The sequence below is a fragment of the Aristolochia californica genome, unplaced genomic scaffold (genome assembly GCF_029961685.1).
Source record: "Aristolochia californica isolate CCGP_79_NKW_82.1479 unplaced genomic scaffold, dmAriCali1.0.hap1 SCAF_8, whole genome shotgun sequence".
NCBI classification, from domain to species: Eukaryota; Viridiplantae; Streptophyta; class Magnoliopsida; order Piperales; family Aristolochiaceae; genus Aristolochia; species Aristolochia californica.
The window spans coordinates 30,821,497-30,839,845 of record NW_027182279.1 but is presented as its reverse complement, the minus strand read 5'-3'; the positions used below and the strand labels follow the sequence as shown (position 1 = coordinate 30,839,845).

The 18,349-nt window shown below is 36.7% G+C and overlaps 2 protein-coding genes across 2 annotated transcripts; both read left to right on the top strand.

Moving 5' to 3' along the window:
* The first annotated feature begins 6,379 nt into the window (after positions 1 to 6,379).
* Positions 6,380 to 6,814, top strand: LOC137938402 (uncharacterized). The gene is made up of 2 exons (XM_068783370.1): positions 6,380 to 6,412; positions 6,455 to 6,814. The coding sequence occupies exons 1-2, from the start codon at positions 6,380 to 6,382 to the stop codon at positions 6,812 to 6,814; spliced, it is 393 nt and encodes a 130-aa protein (XP_068639471.1).
* An 8,327-nt stretch (positions 6,815 to 15,141) lies between these two features.
* On the top strand, positions 15,142 to 15,620 carry LOC137938401 (uncharacterized). The gene is made up of 2 exons (XM_068783369.1): positions 15,142 to 15,196; positions 15,304 to 15,620. Exons 1-2 carry the CDS (start codon positions 15,142 to 15,144, stop codon positions 15,618 to 15,620), a joined length of 372 nt encoding a protein of 123 aa, XP_068639470.1.
* The last annotated feature ends 2,729 nt before the right edge of the window (positions 15,621 to 18,349 follow it).

The window sequence follows — 18,349 nt, the reverse complement described above, 5'->3', positions numbered from 1 at the left end:
TTATTATCTTATTAATTAACAAAATATGCATAAAAAGGTACAAAGGCGTTGTGACAACCGAGAGCAACGCTTGGCACAACTGAGGCAGAGGCGTTTGTTCGGGCTTAGCCCTCACCCAGTAGTTTCCAGCTTTATATACCTTTCTGTAATAACATCTTAAATTAAAGTAGTAAATATGAACAAAAACGAAAATACTCAACACACAATAAAAGCAGTAAGTATTAAGGTAACAAGAACGATGCCTAATATTATGAAAAGTATAAGCATGAAAGCAATCGGAAGAGAAGGAAAAGATAGTTATAAAAACTTCCAGAAGGTAGTAGTTAAAACGCTTCTGTCTTTTAATGTTCTGTCAGAACACTTAGCCAAAAGGTAGTTCCTAAAACGCCTCTGTCTTTTAATGTTCTATCAGAACACTTAGCCTCCCTCCCTCCCTCCCTCTAGTTACCAATTCGGAGGGGTACTACTTTAATCTGCTTTAATAAGGAGTATTTAGAGGTGAATTATTTGGGGTTCATCTAATTACTTGTCTTCTAGGTATAAATATTTGCCTAGGAGTCTCTACAAATCTTCTGTATGAATATAAAGATAAGGTAAAACAAATAAAACTAAAGATAAGTAAATTACAGAAGACTATTGTTAAAGCAATAAACATAAAAATCATGTATCTAAGGATCTATCTATGATTCTGGCTAAAATATTAAGGAATAAAAATATATCAGAGGCTAAAAGATTATCTACTTGTTCTAGGAGAAATATAAAATATCCAAATAATTCTAATGCTATTATTACCAAGAACAATATGTAGCTATAAGTTCCTATGATATTGCACAATAATCTCTTAAGGTATTATATAATAATCCTAAGTATAAGTAATATATAGGAAATATTCGCAAAACAAATCTTAAAAACTGTTTTATTATCTTATTAATTAACCAAATATACATAAAAAGGTACAGCGGCGTTGTGACAACTGTGAGCAACGCTTGGCTCAACTGAGGCAGAGGCGTTTGTCAGGGCTTAGCCCTCACCCAGTAGTTTCCAACCTTATATACCTTTCTGTAATAACGTCTTAAAATAAAGTAGTAAATATGAACGAAAACGAAAATACTCAACACACAATAAAAACAGTAAGTAATAAGGTAACAAGAACGATGCCTAATATTATGAAAAGTATAAGCATGAAAGCAATCGTAAGAGAAGGAAAAGATAGTGGTAAAAACTTCCAGAAGGTAGTTCCTAAAACGCTTCTGTCTTTTAATGTTCTGTCAGACAGAACACTTAGCCAACACTTGCCCTAAAAGACAAAACATTAATTCTTAAGATAGTTGTAAAAAGGACATTGCAAACAAGGAGTAAAGAGAACCTTTGTTATGAAGAATAAAATTAAGACCTAAAATAAAGTCTACTTTGAGTTTGAGATCTCTAACCCATGTTAAAGGTAAAGGATAAGATCCAGAAAAAGTTGAACAGGTTGTAAAGAACTGGATTTGCCCTTCATCATAATAGGTTGTATATGGGTTATAGGTACCATCTACCTGTTGGCTAAACACTTGTTTATTGGTTTTCTTAAGGAACTGAGGAGGAACTAATCTTCTATGGATAATACATTTGGTACAGCTGGAATCTACTAAAGCATCTAACACGAGGGATTGTTTGTTAGGGAAAATAATCTTTGCTCTAACAAGGATACTAGAAAAGGATTTATCTTGGTTACATACGCAGGAAGTTTTTGGTTCTTCTAATCCTACAGTGATACCATCATAAGAATCTTTTTCTATTGTATCTAATCTATGTTAGAGAAGAGTTATTTCTGCCTCACAGTTTTCTATTTTTCTGGCCATAATTTCCAATTTAGTATTGTATACCTTATTATGATTAGGGGATTCTACATGTTCAATACCTAAGAGTTTTAAGCAAGGAATACAAGCTTCTAGGAAACATTGAGTGCATATTGCTCTTTGTTTCTTACTAGGATACCAGGAGCATTTAAAGCAGGGGTTACTGTCTAAACCAGTATTCCAGGACCAGGTATGGGTACATTCTATTACTGTATCCATAAGGTCAAGGTTTTCTTCAATATTAAGGTCTAGGACAAGATCTTCATCAGAGTCTGATGTATCTAAAGGAGCATTGGGTATGCTTACAATACTATAGATGGATTCTGTGTCTGACATATATTCATCTACTTCTATAAGATCTTGTTGTACGTTTTCTACAAGGGTGGATCTTCTAGAATTAATGTTCTGTCTTTTAGGGCAAGTGTTGGCTAAGTGTTCTGTCTGACCACAAATATAACATGATAATTTATTTTTATAAGTTCTTTTTGGGTTGTATCTTCTGACATGTCTATCTTTGTTCAGGTAAGGCTTTCTACTCTTAGATCTTCGGATAAAATATCCTTTCTTAAAATATCTTTTATTTCAAGGTTTTTGTCTTTAATCTTTTAGACCATAAGCTTGAGTAGTATATATCTATTTGCAGAAGCCAAAGTCATTTCCCTTAAGCTGTCTTTGTATCTAGATATCTGTACATTTTTCTTGGAGAACTGTCATAATGAATTTTGTTCTCTGTCCGATGGAGTATACCGATGTAGGGTTTGCTGATTCTATGTTTTGCCATTGTCATAAATTTCTTTTCCTAAAGCTCCAGATAGTTTTCTAAATAATTTGATTCCTAAGTCTTTGTTAAAGGCATTACCTGAAATGCAGGTATAATAAAAGTAGTCTTGTAGGAATTTTTTAACATATTTATAATTATGTAAACTAAGTTGTTCTAAGTAAAACTACATCATCTTTCTGTAGTGTTATAGAACCTAAATTAGGGTCATCTCCTGTTACTAACAGGTAAACTTTGTTAACAAAATTATAAGGGTTGGATCCTAGGCCCATTAAATGACCAAATTCTTCTGGATTACTTCTTTTGTAGCTTTCCCATAAAGCTTTAACGCTTTCTCGTAGGAGTGTTTCTAAGTACCTATACATTTCTTCTACATCTTGGGATGAAAAGTTCTGGATATAATCTGATACTACTTGGTTTTTCCAAAGGTCTAATACAGTTGTCCATTCTTGAGGATCATGGGCTGAAAGATTAAGAATTTTTCCTTTGCCCTTTTCCTGAAAAGTTACAGGTCTTTCTATTTCTTTTCTGTTTTCCCTTTGGATGTATTGTTCTATCCAAACTTATGGGTTCACTATAAGGAATCCTAGGTATGTTGCCTGAATAATATACTTCTCTAGGTGGAGGTCTTGGATACGTAGTGTAACTACTTCCGGGAATATTAGTAGAACTTTCTTCATCCATATATTCTTTGATACTAAAGGTTTCATCTTCTTTTGGTTCTAAAGGCATTTTTCCTATTCTAATCTTCATTTCACTGTCGTAATACAAGTATTCTTCTTCTTTGATCCTCTTGTTTTTTATCAGATCTTCTTCCAGGTGAAGAAGTTCTCTTTCTACCAATTTTAATTCTAGTTCCTTAGGATATATTATTTCATCTGTTTCTAATTCAATATTAACTAAATCATAGTTCTCACTGGAGGCTGATTCAGTGTCCTCTGTATTTTTCTGTTCGTAGCTATTAAATCTAATGTTTATGTTACCCTTTGTGTCTGTATACATGATACTTTCTTCGGGACTAATTATTTTTTTTCTCTAAATTTAAGATTCCATTCTAGTCCTACCAAAATATCTGGAGAATATTTAATAGGTTTAAGTAATTTCATTCCTTTATTACCTATTATATTTACTACATCATCTACCTTAACTTTAAACCTGGTGGTACTAGAACTAGTCCATCTTCCTAAGAATCCAATACATAATAATAGATTATTTCCTACAAAGGATTCATATCCTTTTGTTTGGAGGCATCTGAATTTACCTCAAACGGCTTGGTGAAATCAGCAAGGTCCAGCACTGGTTCAGCCACCATGGTGTCCTTTAGCCGTTGGAATGCTCTTTGGCATGAGTCCGTCCATTGCCACTTTTGGTCTTTCTTGAGAAGGTCGGTCAAAGGGGCTGCTATAGCTGAGAAGCCCTTGATAAACCTCCTGTAATAATTTGCAAGACCATGGAAACTCCTAAGCTCAATCACCTTGGAAGGGATCGACCAGTCATGCACAACCTCCACCGTCTTGCTGTCCATCCATATCCGTCCTCCCCCTATCCAATGTCCAAGAAAGGACACCTCTTGCAACCCAAAGGAGCACTTCTCCTCCTTGACATACAGCTGATTATTTCTCAACGTTTCGAAGGTGTTTCTTGTGCTCATCCATACTCTTGTTGTACACCACAATGTCATCCAAATAAACAACGACAAACTTGTCCAAGTTTTCGGAAAATACCTCGCTCATGAGAGTGAAAAATGTTGTAGGTGCATTGGTTAGGCCAAAGGGCATAACCATGAATTCGTAAGCCCCATATCTGGTTGCACAAGTAGTCTTCCCCTTGTCTCCTTCAGCAATCCGGACTTGGTAATAACCACATCGAAAATCCAATTTGGAGAAAACTTGCACCTCTTTCAACTGATCAAAGAGATCTGCAATAAGAGGAATAGGGTACTTATTCTTTATAGTTACCTTGTTGAGTGCCCTACAATCGATGCACAGAGTCATACTTCCATCCTTCTTAGTCTGAAACAGTATAGGGGCCCCATAAGGTGCTTTGCTTGGCCTTATGAACCCAACATCCAGCAGCTCACTGAGTTGTATTTGCTGTTTGTCCAGCTCTTTGGGCGCCATTCGGTATGGTGCTTGTGCTGGCTTTCTTGCTCCGAGCTCAAGCTCTATGCAATGGTCTACCCCTCTCCTTGGTGGTAACCTCGCTGGAAGTTGTTCAAGCATGACATCTCTATATTCATGCAGTACGGCTTGTATCTCTTTAGGGGTAGGCATGACCTCTACCAGCACAAATAAAAGCAATGTAAGTAGAGCGGCCCTGCTTAAGACCTTTCTTAAGCTGGAGGGCTGATAGCATTAAGTCCTTTTTTGTTACATCATTGTTGTCAAGTTCAGAAATAGTACAAGGACTTTGCTTGTCCATAATCCCCACTACCCCAACATGCGGCATTAAAAATGCCTTACAAACCGTGAAAAACTCCATTCCCAAAATCACATTGAAATCATCCATGACAACAATAGTAAAATTCAGAAATCCAACCCACTTGCCTATCTCCACCGGGACGTTCTTGGCAATGCCTTGGACTTCACGAGCAGCAGAATTTACAGCTTTCATTTTGCTCCCATCTTTCTCTCCACGTATATTTAGGCGCCTAGCCTCCACCGACGAACGGAAGTTGTGGGTGGCGCCAGTGTCTACCACTACTCTAACAGTACGTCCAACAAGTGTTACAGAGATAAAAAGAAGTTCTCTTAAGGGTCTTACCGGAAGTGGAGCAGCCTTCCTCCTTTGAACGGACAACAGCATGGAGAAGTGTTAAGGAGCCCAACCTAGGCCTCCATTGTTCACCTCAGTTTGAGCAGCATTGAGGAACCTCTTTCTAAGACAATCCCTCGCATATGAAACAACCGACCTTCTTTTTCTGTTTGTCCCCTCGTTTCTTCTCTTCCGGCCTAGCCTTGGCGTCCTTTGCCCATGACTTCTTCTCCCCTTTCTCCTTCTTCTTAAAATTCGTTTTACAATTGTTATTTTCCTTAGGCACTTTGTTAGCCGAATAATTCTTTCTCTCATATTCGGTTAACTTTTCAGCAGTAGATAAAGCTGAAGCTAATGTCTTTACTTCCCGTCTTCTCAATTCTTGCTCAGCCCACGGGAAGTAAAGACATTAGCTTCAGCTTTATCTAATGTTGAAAAGTTAACCGAATATGAGAGAAAGAATGATTCGGCTAACAAAGTGACTAAGGAAAATAACAACGGTAAAACGAATTTTAAGAAAAAGGAGCAAATCAAGAGATTTGAATGGAGGATCAAATCAAGGAGATTTTATAAGGGAGGATCTCTGCTCTCATTGGACGGAAGCATGAGAGAAGGGAGGGGTTGAAGCCTATAAATACCAAGGCATTCAACCCTTGTAGATTCATTCAACATAGACGAGAGGGAGAGTTTTTGTAGAGTGCTGGCCTTCCACCTTGGACGGTCACTCCTTGTAATCTTCTCTAGTATTAATTCAAGGTTACTTTCTCTTCCTATTCCATTGTCTTTCTATCTTTTCATTGCTCATGCTTCAATTCAGAGGAAGGAGTTTGCAACGTTGATCTAAGGGGTGAGAGGTTGTACTACCTTTGACGAATTGAAGGTAGGCCATCACGGGAGTTGAAGTTCCGCTAGCCCAAGTGAGTTTAAGCTCATCTGACCTCGTGACAAACTGGGTGGGGGGCCTTGTACCTACCTCGGCGGAGTCTCGAAATGGCAGTGGAAACGGATGCAGGCCAAAAAAGCCAAACAGCTCCTAAAGGCCTGTCTTTGCCGTGAGTGCCAGATTTACAAAATGAGGTAGAGGGCGGAACTTAGAGCCGCAGTTTCTGAGCTTGAGCGACCATGGGAGGTTGTTGAGCGAGCCCCAACTCTCTTTTCTAGCAAAGCCGACGAGCAGTTGAAGGCTTTGGCTAACAAGTCTCTAATTTCTGGAGGCTACGATCTGTGGTCGGAGCGGGATGAGACTCAACTTTTTCATAACCAGGACTGGCTCCCTTCCGCGATGATTTTCCCTAAAGGGGTTGTGCACAATGTCAAACCGTATGGTATTATTGACAGTGTTGGGTGCACTAGTTATTCAGAAATGACGGACGTTGAGGAAGATTTACCCAAGAAGAGGAATGGGACTAAAAGATCGATTCTCTTGTTTGGATGCCCATGAAAAATAAGAGAGAAAAAAAAGAGAAATGTGGTTTCTCTTGTTTGGATGCACAAGGAAAATGGAAAAGAAAAGAAAAGAGAGCATGCATATTACCTACCACTAGTAATATGCATGCTCAGATTTTTCCGGATGTTTCGTATTTCAGTCCTTCCTCAACCTATTTCCGCCATGTTCCATCTTCAGCGCTTTCAATCTCTTCATCGCACAACCGCATTTAGACATTGCTGACCTGGGCGTTGCAGACGAAAGTCATGGAATATATGTCAGCCACAGGTAAGCTCATTTCTCCCATTTTATCTCCTTCATCCTTATTCTCTCCATGCAATGTAGTACAGAATTTATGCAATACAAATTATTTTGAGATCCTTTATGAGTTATAGATCTAGTCATATTTCGTTTCTTAATAACTCTGATATGCAAGATTATCTCTATTTGTTTTCCATACTTTTAGGATTCTTTGAACTTAATATTAAACATGTATTTTATGGAAAGTTTTCAATGTAGGTTAAAGTTCAAACCCGACTTGAGCTTGAGCTCAAATTTGGTTAAAATTCTTGGGCTTGAGCTCGATTCCAATTTTAGTCTCAAAGCTAAGCTTGAGCTCGAACTCAAGTTCAAAGTATTCAAATCAAGCAAAGCTCGAACATATACAAGTTCGAGTTTGGCTAGGCTCAAGAGAGTGGGAAATGTATATAAAAGTCACATTTTGTATATAGGTCATGTTTTTATATAAGTCACATTGGCATAATATTATGCAGTGTTTATAAACAATTTTATGCAGAGTTTATAGACAATTTTATGAAGAGTTTATGTACAAAGGTCATGCCCAATTTTAAGTAAAATTTATGCATAATTTTATGCATAGTTTATTTGACTTATATTTCATGCAAAGTTTTAAATGTAGGTTGGAGCTTGAACCCTGCTCAAGCTCAATTCCAATTTTAAGCTTAAGGCTGGACTCGGCTCTAGCTTGAGTTCGAAGTATTTAAATCAAGCCCAGCTTGAACATATGCAGATTCAAACTTGGCTCGAGTCGACTCGATGCCACCCCTAGGCATTGCACGTATAGGCTGGGCACATACGGACTAGTGCCTGAACACCAAGGCATGGAGGCAAGTCAGATTAGTGGCAGCCAACTTTTTTTTTAATGATGATAAACTTATTTCAAAGAAAGGGAAGATACATCAAGGGAGACCTTCCCTAACAATAAGAGATTGAAGGGGGGGACCTAGGCACACAAATCAGCAACCAAAATGGCTGATCTAAGTATATGAGACGAAGTACAAGAAATGGTGGATACAATATCCAAAATATCAAGAAAAATCTGCCAGTAACGCCACAGGGGGGAAGGATGAGGTGGAGCACCATCCGATGACAACCTTGGAGTCTCCCTCCATGAAAAGGAGACCACTAAAGCGATCCTTAAAAATACACAAGCCGTGAAGGAGACCAGAGAGCTCAGCAATGGTCGAGTCAGCAATTCCGAGGGGGCCACAGTAAGAAAGTATGGCAGTGCCGCCCGGATCAAAAATCACCCCGCCAAAATCATCCAAACCCTGGTTCCCAAAGGAACTACCATCAAAATTCAGCTTATAATGGTTCCTAAACGGTTTCTAGTCATGTGGGCCATGGGGTGTTAGCTGGGGCGGTTGTACACGAGGAGGCATGCGCCAAGAAGCACATGACCATTCGAAGGGGCATGTGGCCAGCAATTTCCCCAACTACATATAGGGGGGTTGGATGAGTGCCAATCAATCAGACATTGACATAGAGACTCAAAGGAGCACTCGAATATCTAGTATGTAGACAGATATGTGTATATGAGAAAAGGTTTATTGTGTGCCAACTATTTGTATGCAAGGGAGGCTGACTAGTGTGGGTTATCCCAGGGACGCAACTAGGCCGACACAGGTAAAAGTAAATTCAACTTTCCACTGCATAACTGAACCCATGCAACACCTAAGCTCTAACATTACAAGCATGATCTTTTCACAGTATGGCACCCCATGAATGAATGAGCAGGCCAAATCGTCTCACCAAAATCGATTTAAAAAAAAAATGATCCCTATTAAAAAAATGCAATCAGTGTTCCCTAGAAGCTTGCATCCCTTGTCTAAAAGCCCTAGGTATAGAAGCTGCAGACCAGACTCTTTCTTCTCTCTCTCTCTCTCTTTCTAATTCTATATTGACTAGGTCATAATTTTCACTAGAGATTGATTCCGTATCGTCTATATTCTTTTGTTCATAGCTATTAAATCTAATATTTATGTTACCTTTAGTATCTGTGTACATGATACTTTCTTCAGGACTGATTATTTTTTCTTCTCTAAATTTAAGGTTCCATTCTAATCCTGCTAAAATGTCTGGAGAATATTTAATAGGCTTAATTAATTTTATTCCATTGTTTCCTATTAAATTAACTACATCATCTATTTTAACCTTGAACCTAGTAGTGCTAGAACAGGTACACCTTCCTAAGAATTCAATACACAATAAAAGATTATTTCCTACAAAGGATTCATATCCTTTTGTCTGAATACCTATTTTGATATATTTTCTAAAATCTTGTAGTCCAATAAGGAAGTCTGGGGAGCAATAAAATATTCCTCCATTTTGATTTATATCTACATCAGTGATTCCTAACATTGCCTTTTTAGGGTCTGCCCATCTATCATCGTAGATACTAAGTAAGGTTTTAGTTCCTAGATGTTTTCGTCCTAATCCTTTTACCCCTATTACAATCAAACCTAAATGAATCCTTTTACCCCTATTTCTTTAAAGGTTTGTTCTGCTATTAAGTTAATGTTAACAGAATCTTGTCCTACACAACTAATCTGGATTTCTTGATAATGTCTAAATAATCGGGTATTAAAGTTTAATGGTCCTGTTCTATATAATTGTCTGGGGTTAAGAAGGTTTAATTGGTTCTTGCTAAATATAGTAATGTCTTGATCTATATCTATTATTTCGTCTAATTGTATATCTCTTTGGTCTACACTTCTCCTTCCTGTTATTTTGTCTACTATATTAAGATTTCTAGAAGAACTTCCTATTTCCGAGCTAAATCCTTCACCATGTATCTAATCCTATTTTTTTAATAACAACTTAAAATAAAGGAGTAAAAATGAACAAAAACAAAAAATTCTCAACACACAATAAAAGCAGTAAGTATTAAGGTAACAAAAATGATGCCTAATATTATGAAAAGTATAAGCATGAAAGCAATCGTAATAGAAGGAAAAGATAGTTGTAAAAACTTCCAGAAGGTAATTCCTAAAACGCTTCTGTCTTTTAATGTTCTGTCAGAACACTTAGCCAGAAGGTAGTTCCTAAAACGCTTCTGTCTTTTAATGTTCTGTCAGAACACTTAGCCTCCCTCCCTCCCTCTAGATACCAATTCGGAGGGGTACTACTTTAATCTGCTTTAATCTGGAGTATTTAGACGTGAATTATTTGGGGTTCTTCTAATTACTTGTCCTCTAGGTATAAATATTTGCCTTGGAGTCTCTACAAATCTTCTGTATGAATATAAAGATAAGGTAAAACAGACAAAACATAACTAAATTACAGAACACTATTGTTAAAGCAATAAAGATAAAAATCATGTATCTAAGGTTCTATCTATGATTCTGGCTAAAATATTTTGGAATAAAAATATATCAAAGGCTAAAAAGATTATCTAATTGTTCTAGGAGAAATAAAAAATATCCAAATAATTCTAATGCTATTATTACCAAGAACAATATGTAGCTATAAGTTCCTATGATATTGCACAATAATCTCTCAAGGTATTATATAATAATCCTAAGTATAAGTAATATATAGGTAATATTCGCAAAACAAATCTCAAAAACTGTTTTATTATCTTATTAATTAACCAAATATACATAAAAAGGTACAGCGGCGTTGTGACAACCGAGAGCAACGCTTGGCTCAACTGAGGCAAAGGCGTTTGTCAGGGCTTAGCCCTCACCCAGTAGTTTCCAGCCTTATATACTTTTTTGTAATAACGTCTTAAAATAAAGTAGTAAATATGAACAAAAACGAAAATACTCAACACACAATAAAAGCAGTAAGTATTAAGGTAACAAGAACGATGCCTAATATTATGAAAAGTATAAGCATTAAAGCACTCGTAAGAGAAGGAAAAGATAGTTGGAAAAACTTCCAGAAGGTAGTTCCTAAAACGCTTCTGTCTTTTAATGTTCTGTCAGACAAAACACTTAGCCTCCCTTCCTCCCTCCCTCCCAAGGGGTACTACTTTAATCTGCTTTAATCTGGAGTATTCAGAGGTGATTTATTTGGGGTTCTTCTAATTACATATCTTCTAGGTATTAATATTTGCCTATGAGTCTGTACAAATCTTCTGTATGAATATAAAGATAAGGTAAAACAGATAAAACTAAAGATAACTAAATTACAGAAAACTATTGTTAAAGCTATAAAGATAAAAATAATGTATCTAAGTTCTATCTATGATTCAGGACAAAATATTAGGCAATAAAAATATATAAGAGGCTAAAAGATTATCTACTTGTTCTGGGAGAAATATAAAATATCAAAATAATTCTAATGTTATTATTACCAAGAACAATATGTAGCTATAAGTTCCTATGATATTGTACAATAATCTCTTAAGGTATTATATAATAATCCTAAGAATAAGTAATATATAGGTAATATTCGCAAAATAAATCTCAAAAACTGTTTTATTATCTTATTAATTAACCAAATATACATAAAACGGTACAACGGCGTTGTGACAACCGAGAGCAACGCTTGGCTCAACTGAGGCAAAGGCGTTTGTCAGGGCTTAGCCCTCACCCAGTAGTTTCCAGCCTTATATACCTTTCTGTAATAACGTCTGAAAATAAAGTATTAAATATGAACAAAAACGAAAAATACTCAACACACAATAAAAGCAGTAAGTATTAAGGTAACAAGAACGATGCCTAATATTATGAATAGTATAAGCATGAAAGAAATCGTAAGAGAAAGAAAAGATAGTTGTAAACACTTCCAGAAGGTAGTTCCTAAAACGCTTCTGTCTTTTAATGTTCTGTCAGAACACTTAGCTAGAAGGTAGTTCCTAAAACGCTTCTGTCTTTTAATGTTCTGTCAGAACACTTAGCCTCCCTCCCTCCCTCCCTCCCTCCCTCCCTCACTCTAGATACCAATTCGGAGGGGTACTACTTTAATCTGCTTTAATCTGGAGTATTTAGAGGTGATTTATTTGGGGATCTTCAAATTACTTGTCCTCTAGGTATAAATATTTGCCTAGGAGTCTCTACAAATCTTCTGTATGAATATAAAGATAAGGTAAAACAGAAAAAACTAAAGATAACTAAATTACAGAACACTATTGTTAAAGCTATAAAGATAAAAATCATGTATCTAAGGTTCTATCTATGATTCTTGCTAAAATATTAAGGAATAAGAATATATCAGATGCTAAAAGATTATCTACTTGTTCTGGGAGAAATATAAAATATCAAAATAATTCTAATGCTATTATTACCAAAAACAATATGTAGCTATAAGTTCCTATGATATTGCACAATAATCTCTTAAGGTATTATATAATAATCCTTAGTATAAGTAATATATAGGTAATATTCGCAAAACAAATCTCAAAAACTATTTTATTATCTTATTAATTAACCAAATATACAAAAAGGTACTGCGGCGTTGTGACAACCGAGAGCAACGCTTGGCTCAAGTGAGGCAGAGGCGTTTGTCAGGGCTTAGCCCTCACCCAGTAGTTTCCAGCCTTATATACCTTTCTGTAAGAACGTCTGAAAATAAAGTATTAACTATGAAGAAAAACGAAAATACTCAACACACAATAAAAGCAGTAAGTATTAAGGTAACAAGAACAATGCCTGATATTATGAATAGTATAAGCATGAAAGCAATCGTAAGAGAAAGAAAAGATAGTTGTAAAAACTTCCAGAGGGTAGTTCCTAAAATGCTTCTCTCGTTTAATGTTCTGTCAGAACACTTAGCCAGAACGTAGTTCCTAAAATGCTTTTGTCTTTAATGTTCTGTCAGAACACTTAGCCTCCCTCCCTCCCTCCCTCCCTCCCTCCCTGTAGATACCAATTCGGAGGGGTACTACTATAATCTGCTTTAATCTCGAGTATTTAGAGGTGAATTATTTGGGGTTCTTCTATCTACTTGTCTTCTAGGTATAAATATTTGCCTAGGAGTCTCAACAAATCTTCTGTATGAATATAAACATAAGGTGAAACAGACAAAACTAAAGATAACTAAATTACAAAAGACTATTATTGTTAATGCTATAAAGATAAAAATCATGTATCTAAGGTACTATCTATGATTCTGGCCAAAATATTAAGGAATAAGAATATATCAAAGGCTAAAAGATTATCTACTTGTTATGGGAGAAATATAAAATATCCAAATAATTCTAATGCTATTATTACCAAGAACAATATGTAGCTATAAGTTCCTATGATATTGCACAATAATCTCTTAAGGTATTATATAATAATCCTAAGTATAAGTAATATATAGGAAATATTCGCAAAACAAATCTCAAAAACTGTTTTATTATCTTATTAATTAACCAAATATACATAAAAAGGTACAGCGGTGTTGTGACAACCGAGAGCAACGCTTGGCTCAACTGAGGCAGAGGCGTTTTTTAGGGCTTAGCCGTCAACCAGTAGTTTCCAGCCTTATATACCTTTCTGTAATAACGTCTTAAAATAAAGTAGTAAATATGAAAAAAAAACAAAAATACTCAACACACAATAAAAGCAGTAAGTATTAAGGTAACAAGAACGATGCCTAATATTATGAAAAGTATAAGCATTAAAGCAATCGGAAGAGAAGGAAAAGATATTTGTAAAAACTTCCAGAAGGTAGTTCCTAAAACGCTTCTGTCTTTTAATGTTCTGTCAGACAGAACACTTAGCCAACACTTGCCCTAAAAGACAGAACATTAATTCTAAAGATAGTTGTAAAAAGGACATTGCAAACAAGGAGTAAAGAGAACCATTGTTATGAAGAATAAAATTAAGACCTAAAATAAAGTCTACTTTGAGTTTGAGATCTCTAACCCATGTTAAAGGTAAAGGATAAGATCCAGAAAAAGTTGAACTGTTGGTAAAGAACTGGATTTTGCCTTCATCAAAATAGGTTGAATATGGGTTATAGGTACCATCTACCTGTTGGCTAAACACTTGTTTATTGGTTTTCTTAAGGAACAGAGGAGGAACTAATCTTCTATGGATAATACATTTGGTACAGCCGGAATCTACTAAAGCATCTAACACAAGGGATTGTTTGTTAGGGAAAATAATCTTTGCTCTAACAAGGATACTGGAAAAAGATTTATCTTGGTTACATACGTAGGAAGTTTCTGGTTCTTCTAATCCTACAGTGATACCATCATAAGAATCTTTTTCTATTGTATCTAATCTATGTTTGAGAAGAGTTATTTCTGCCACACAGTTTTCTATTTTTTTGGCCATAATTTCCAATTTAGTATTGTATACTTCTTTCTAAGACAATCCCTCGCATATGAAACAATGGACCTTCTTTTCCTGTTTGTCCCCTCGTTTCTTCTCTTCCGGCCTAGCCTTGGCGTCCTTTGCCCATGACTTCTTCTCCCCTTTCTCCTTCTTCTTAAACTTCGTTATACCATTGTTATTTTTCTTAGGCACTTTGTTAGCCGAATAATTCTTTCTCTCATATTCGGTTAACTTCTAAGTAGTAGATAAAGTTGAAGCTAATGTCTTTACTTCCCGTGGGTTGAGCAAGAATTGAGAAGATAGGAAGTAAAGACATTAGCTTCAGCTTTATCTATTGCTGAAAAGTTAACCGAATATGAGAGAAAGAATGATTCGGCTAACAAAGTGTCTAAGGAAAATAACAATGGTAAAACGAATTTTAAGAAAAAAGAGCAAATCAAAGGATTTGAATGGAGGATCAAATTAAGGAGATTTGATAAGGGAGGATCTCTGCTGTCATTGGATGGAAGCATGAGAGAAGGGAGGGGTTGAAGCCTATAAATACCAAGGCATTCAACCCTTGTAGATTCATTCAGCATAGACGAGAGGGAGAGTTTTTGTAGAGTGCTGGCCTTCCACCTTGGACGGCCACTCCTTGTAATCTTCTCTAGTATCTTTCTATTCCATCGTCTTTTTATCTTTTCATTGCTCGTGCTTCATTTGAGAGGAAGGAGTTTGCAACGTTGATCTAATTGGTGAGAGGTTGTACTACCTTTGACGAATTGAAGGTAGGCCATCACGGGATTTGGAGTTCCGCTAGCCTAAGTGAGTTTAGGTTCATCTGACCTCATGGCAAACTGGGTGGGGGGCCTTGTACCTACCTCGGTGGAGTCTCGAAATGACAGTGGAAGCGGATGCAGGCCACAAAAGCCAAACAACTCCTAAAGGCCCGTCTTTGCCGTGAGTGCCGGATTTACGAAATGAGGCAGAGGGCGGAACTTAGAGCCGCAGTTTCTGAGCTTGAGCGAGCCCCAACTCTCTTTTCCATCAAAGCCGACGAGCAGTTGAAGGCTTTGGCTTACAAGTCTCAGTTTTTTGGAGGCCACGATCTGTGGTCGGAGCGGGATGAGACTCAGTTTTGTCATAACCAAGACTGGCTCCCTTCCGCGAGGTTTTTCCCTAAAGGGGCTGTGCACAATGTCAAACCGTATGGTATTATTGACAGTGTTGGGCGCTCCAGTTATTCAAAAATGTCGAACGTTGAGGAAGATTTACCCAAGAAGAGGAATAGGACTAAAAGACCGATTTTCTTGTTTGGATGCCCATGAAAAATAAGAGAGAAAAAAAGAGAAATGTGGTTTCTCTTGTTTGGATGCACAAGGAAAATGGAAAAGAAAAGAAAAGAGAGCATGCATATTACAAACCACTACTGATATGCATGCTCAGATTTTTAGGGAAGCTTCGTATTTCAGTCCTTCCTCAACCTATTTCCGCCATGTTCCATCTTCAGCGCTTTCAATCTCTTCATCGCACAACCGCATTTAGACATTGCTGACCTGGGCGTTGCATACGAAAGTCACGGAATATATGTCAGCCACAGGTAAGCTCATTTCCCCCATTTGATCTCCTTCATCCTTATTCTCTCCATGCAATGTAGTACAGAATTTACGCAATACAAATTATTTTGAGATCCTTTATGAGTTATAGATCTAGTCATATTTCGCTTCTTAATAACTCTGATATGCAAGGTTATCTCTATTTGTTTTCCATACTTTTAGGATTCTTTGAACTTAATATTAAATATGTATTTTATGGAAAGTTTTAAATGTAGGTTAAAGTTCAAACCCGACTCGAGCTTGAGCTCAAATTTGGTTAAAATTCTTGGGCTTGAGCTCGAATCCAATTTTAGTCTCAAAGCTAAGCTTGAGCTCGAACTCAAGTTCAAAGTATTCAAATCAAGCAAAGCTCGAACATATACAGGTTCGAGTTTGGCTAGGCTCAAGAGAGTGGGAAATGTATATAAAAGTCATATTTTGTATATAGGTCATGTTTTTATATAAGTCACATTGGCATAATATTATGCAGTGTTTCTAAACAATTTTATGCAAAGTTTATAGAATATTTTATGCAGAGTTTATGTTCAAAGGTCATGCTCAATTTTAAGTAAAATTTATGGATAATTTTATGCACAATTTATTTGACTTGTATTTTATGCAAAGTTTTAAATGTAGGTTGGAGCTTGAACCCTGCTCAAGCTCAATTCCAATTTTAAGCTTAAGGCTGGGCTCGGCTCTAGCTTGAGTTTGAAGTATTTAAATCAAGCCCAGCTTGAACATATGCAGATTCAAGCTCGGCTCGACTCGACTCGATGCTACCCTTTGGCACTGCACGTATAGGCTGGGCAAATACGGACTAGTGCCTGAACACCAAGGCATGGAGACAAGTCAGATTAGTGGCAGCCAACTTTTTTGTTAATGATGATAAACTTATTTCAAAGAAAGGGAAGATACATCAAGGGAGACCTACCCTAACAATAAGAGATTGAAGGGGGGACCTAGGCACACAAATCAGCAACCAAAATGGCTGATCTAAGTATATGAGACGAAGTACAAGAAATGGTGGATACAATATCCAAAATATCAAGAAAAATCTGCCAGTGACGCCATGGGGGGAAGGATGAGGTGGAGCACCATCCGATGACGACCTTGGAGTCTCCCTCCATGATAAGGAGACCACTAAAGCGATCCTTAAAAATACACAAGCCGTGAAGGAGACCAAAGAGCTCAGCAATGGTTGAGTCAGCAATTCCGAGAGGGCCACAGTAAGAGAGTATGGCAGTGCCGCTCGGATCAAAAATCACCCCGCCAAAATCATCCAAACCCGGGTTCCCAAAGGCTCTACCATCAAAATTCAGCTTATAATGGTTTCTAAACGGTTTCTAGTCACGTGGGCCATGGGGTGTTAGCTGGGGCGGTTGTACATGAGGAGGCATGCGCCAAGAAGCACATGACCATTCGAAGGGGCATGTGGCCAGCAATTTCTCCAACTATAAATAGGGGGGCTGGATGAGTGCCAATCAATTAGACATTGACATAGAGACTCAAAGGAGCGCTTGAATATCTTGTATGTAGACAGATTTGTGTATATGAGAAAAGGTTTATTGTGTGCCAACTACTTGTATGCAAGGGAGGCTGACTAGTGTGGGTTATCCCAAGGACGCAACTAGGCCGACACAGGTAGAAGTAAATTCAACTTTCCACTGCATAACTGAGCCCGTGCAACACCTAAGCTCTAACATTACTAGCATGATCCTTTCACAGTATGACACCCCATGAATGAATGAGCAGGCCAAATCGTCTCACCAAAATCGATTTAAAAAAATATGATCCCTATTAAAAAAATATTTTCTGAGTAATTAAGAACCTTAAGAGTGGCCACTGCTTCAGAATGTGTACATGCGTGGTCATGGAATACAGGGTTAGATAGTAATCCTTGTTTTAATGTGCTTGGTATCCTAGCAAAAAACAAAGAGCTAAAATGCAATCAGTGTTCCCTAGAAGCTTGCATCCCTTGTCTAAAAGCCCTAGGTATAAAACCTGCAGACCACTTATATATATATATATATATATATATATATATATATATATATATAATTATTTAGGGTATATTATCTGATCTGTTTCTAATTCTATATTGACTAGGTCATAATTTTCACTATAGATTGATTCCGTATCTTCTATATTCTTTTGTTCATAGCTATTAAATCTAATATTTATGTTACCTTTAATATCTGTGTACATGATACTTTCTTCAGGTTTGATTATTTTTTCTTCTATAAATTTAAGGTTCCATTCTAATCCTGCTAAAATGTCTGGAGAATATTTAATAGGCTTAATTAATTTTATTCCTTTGTTTCCTATTAAATTAACTACATCATCTATTTTAACTTTGAACCTAGTGGTCCTAGAACAAGTACACCTTCCTTAGAATTCAATACACAATAAAAGATTGTTTCCTACAAAGGATTCATATCGTTTTGTCTGAATACCTATTTTGA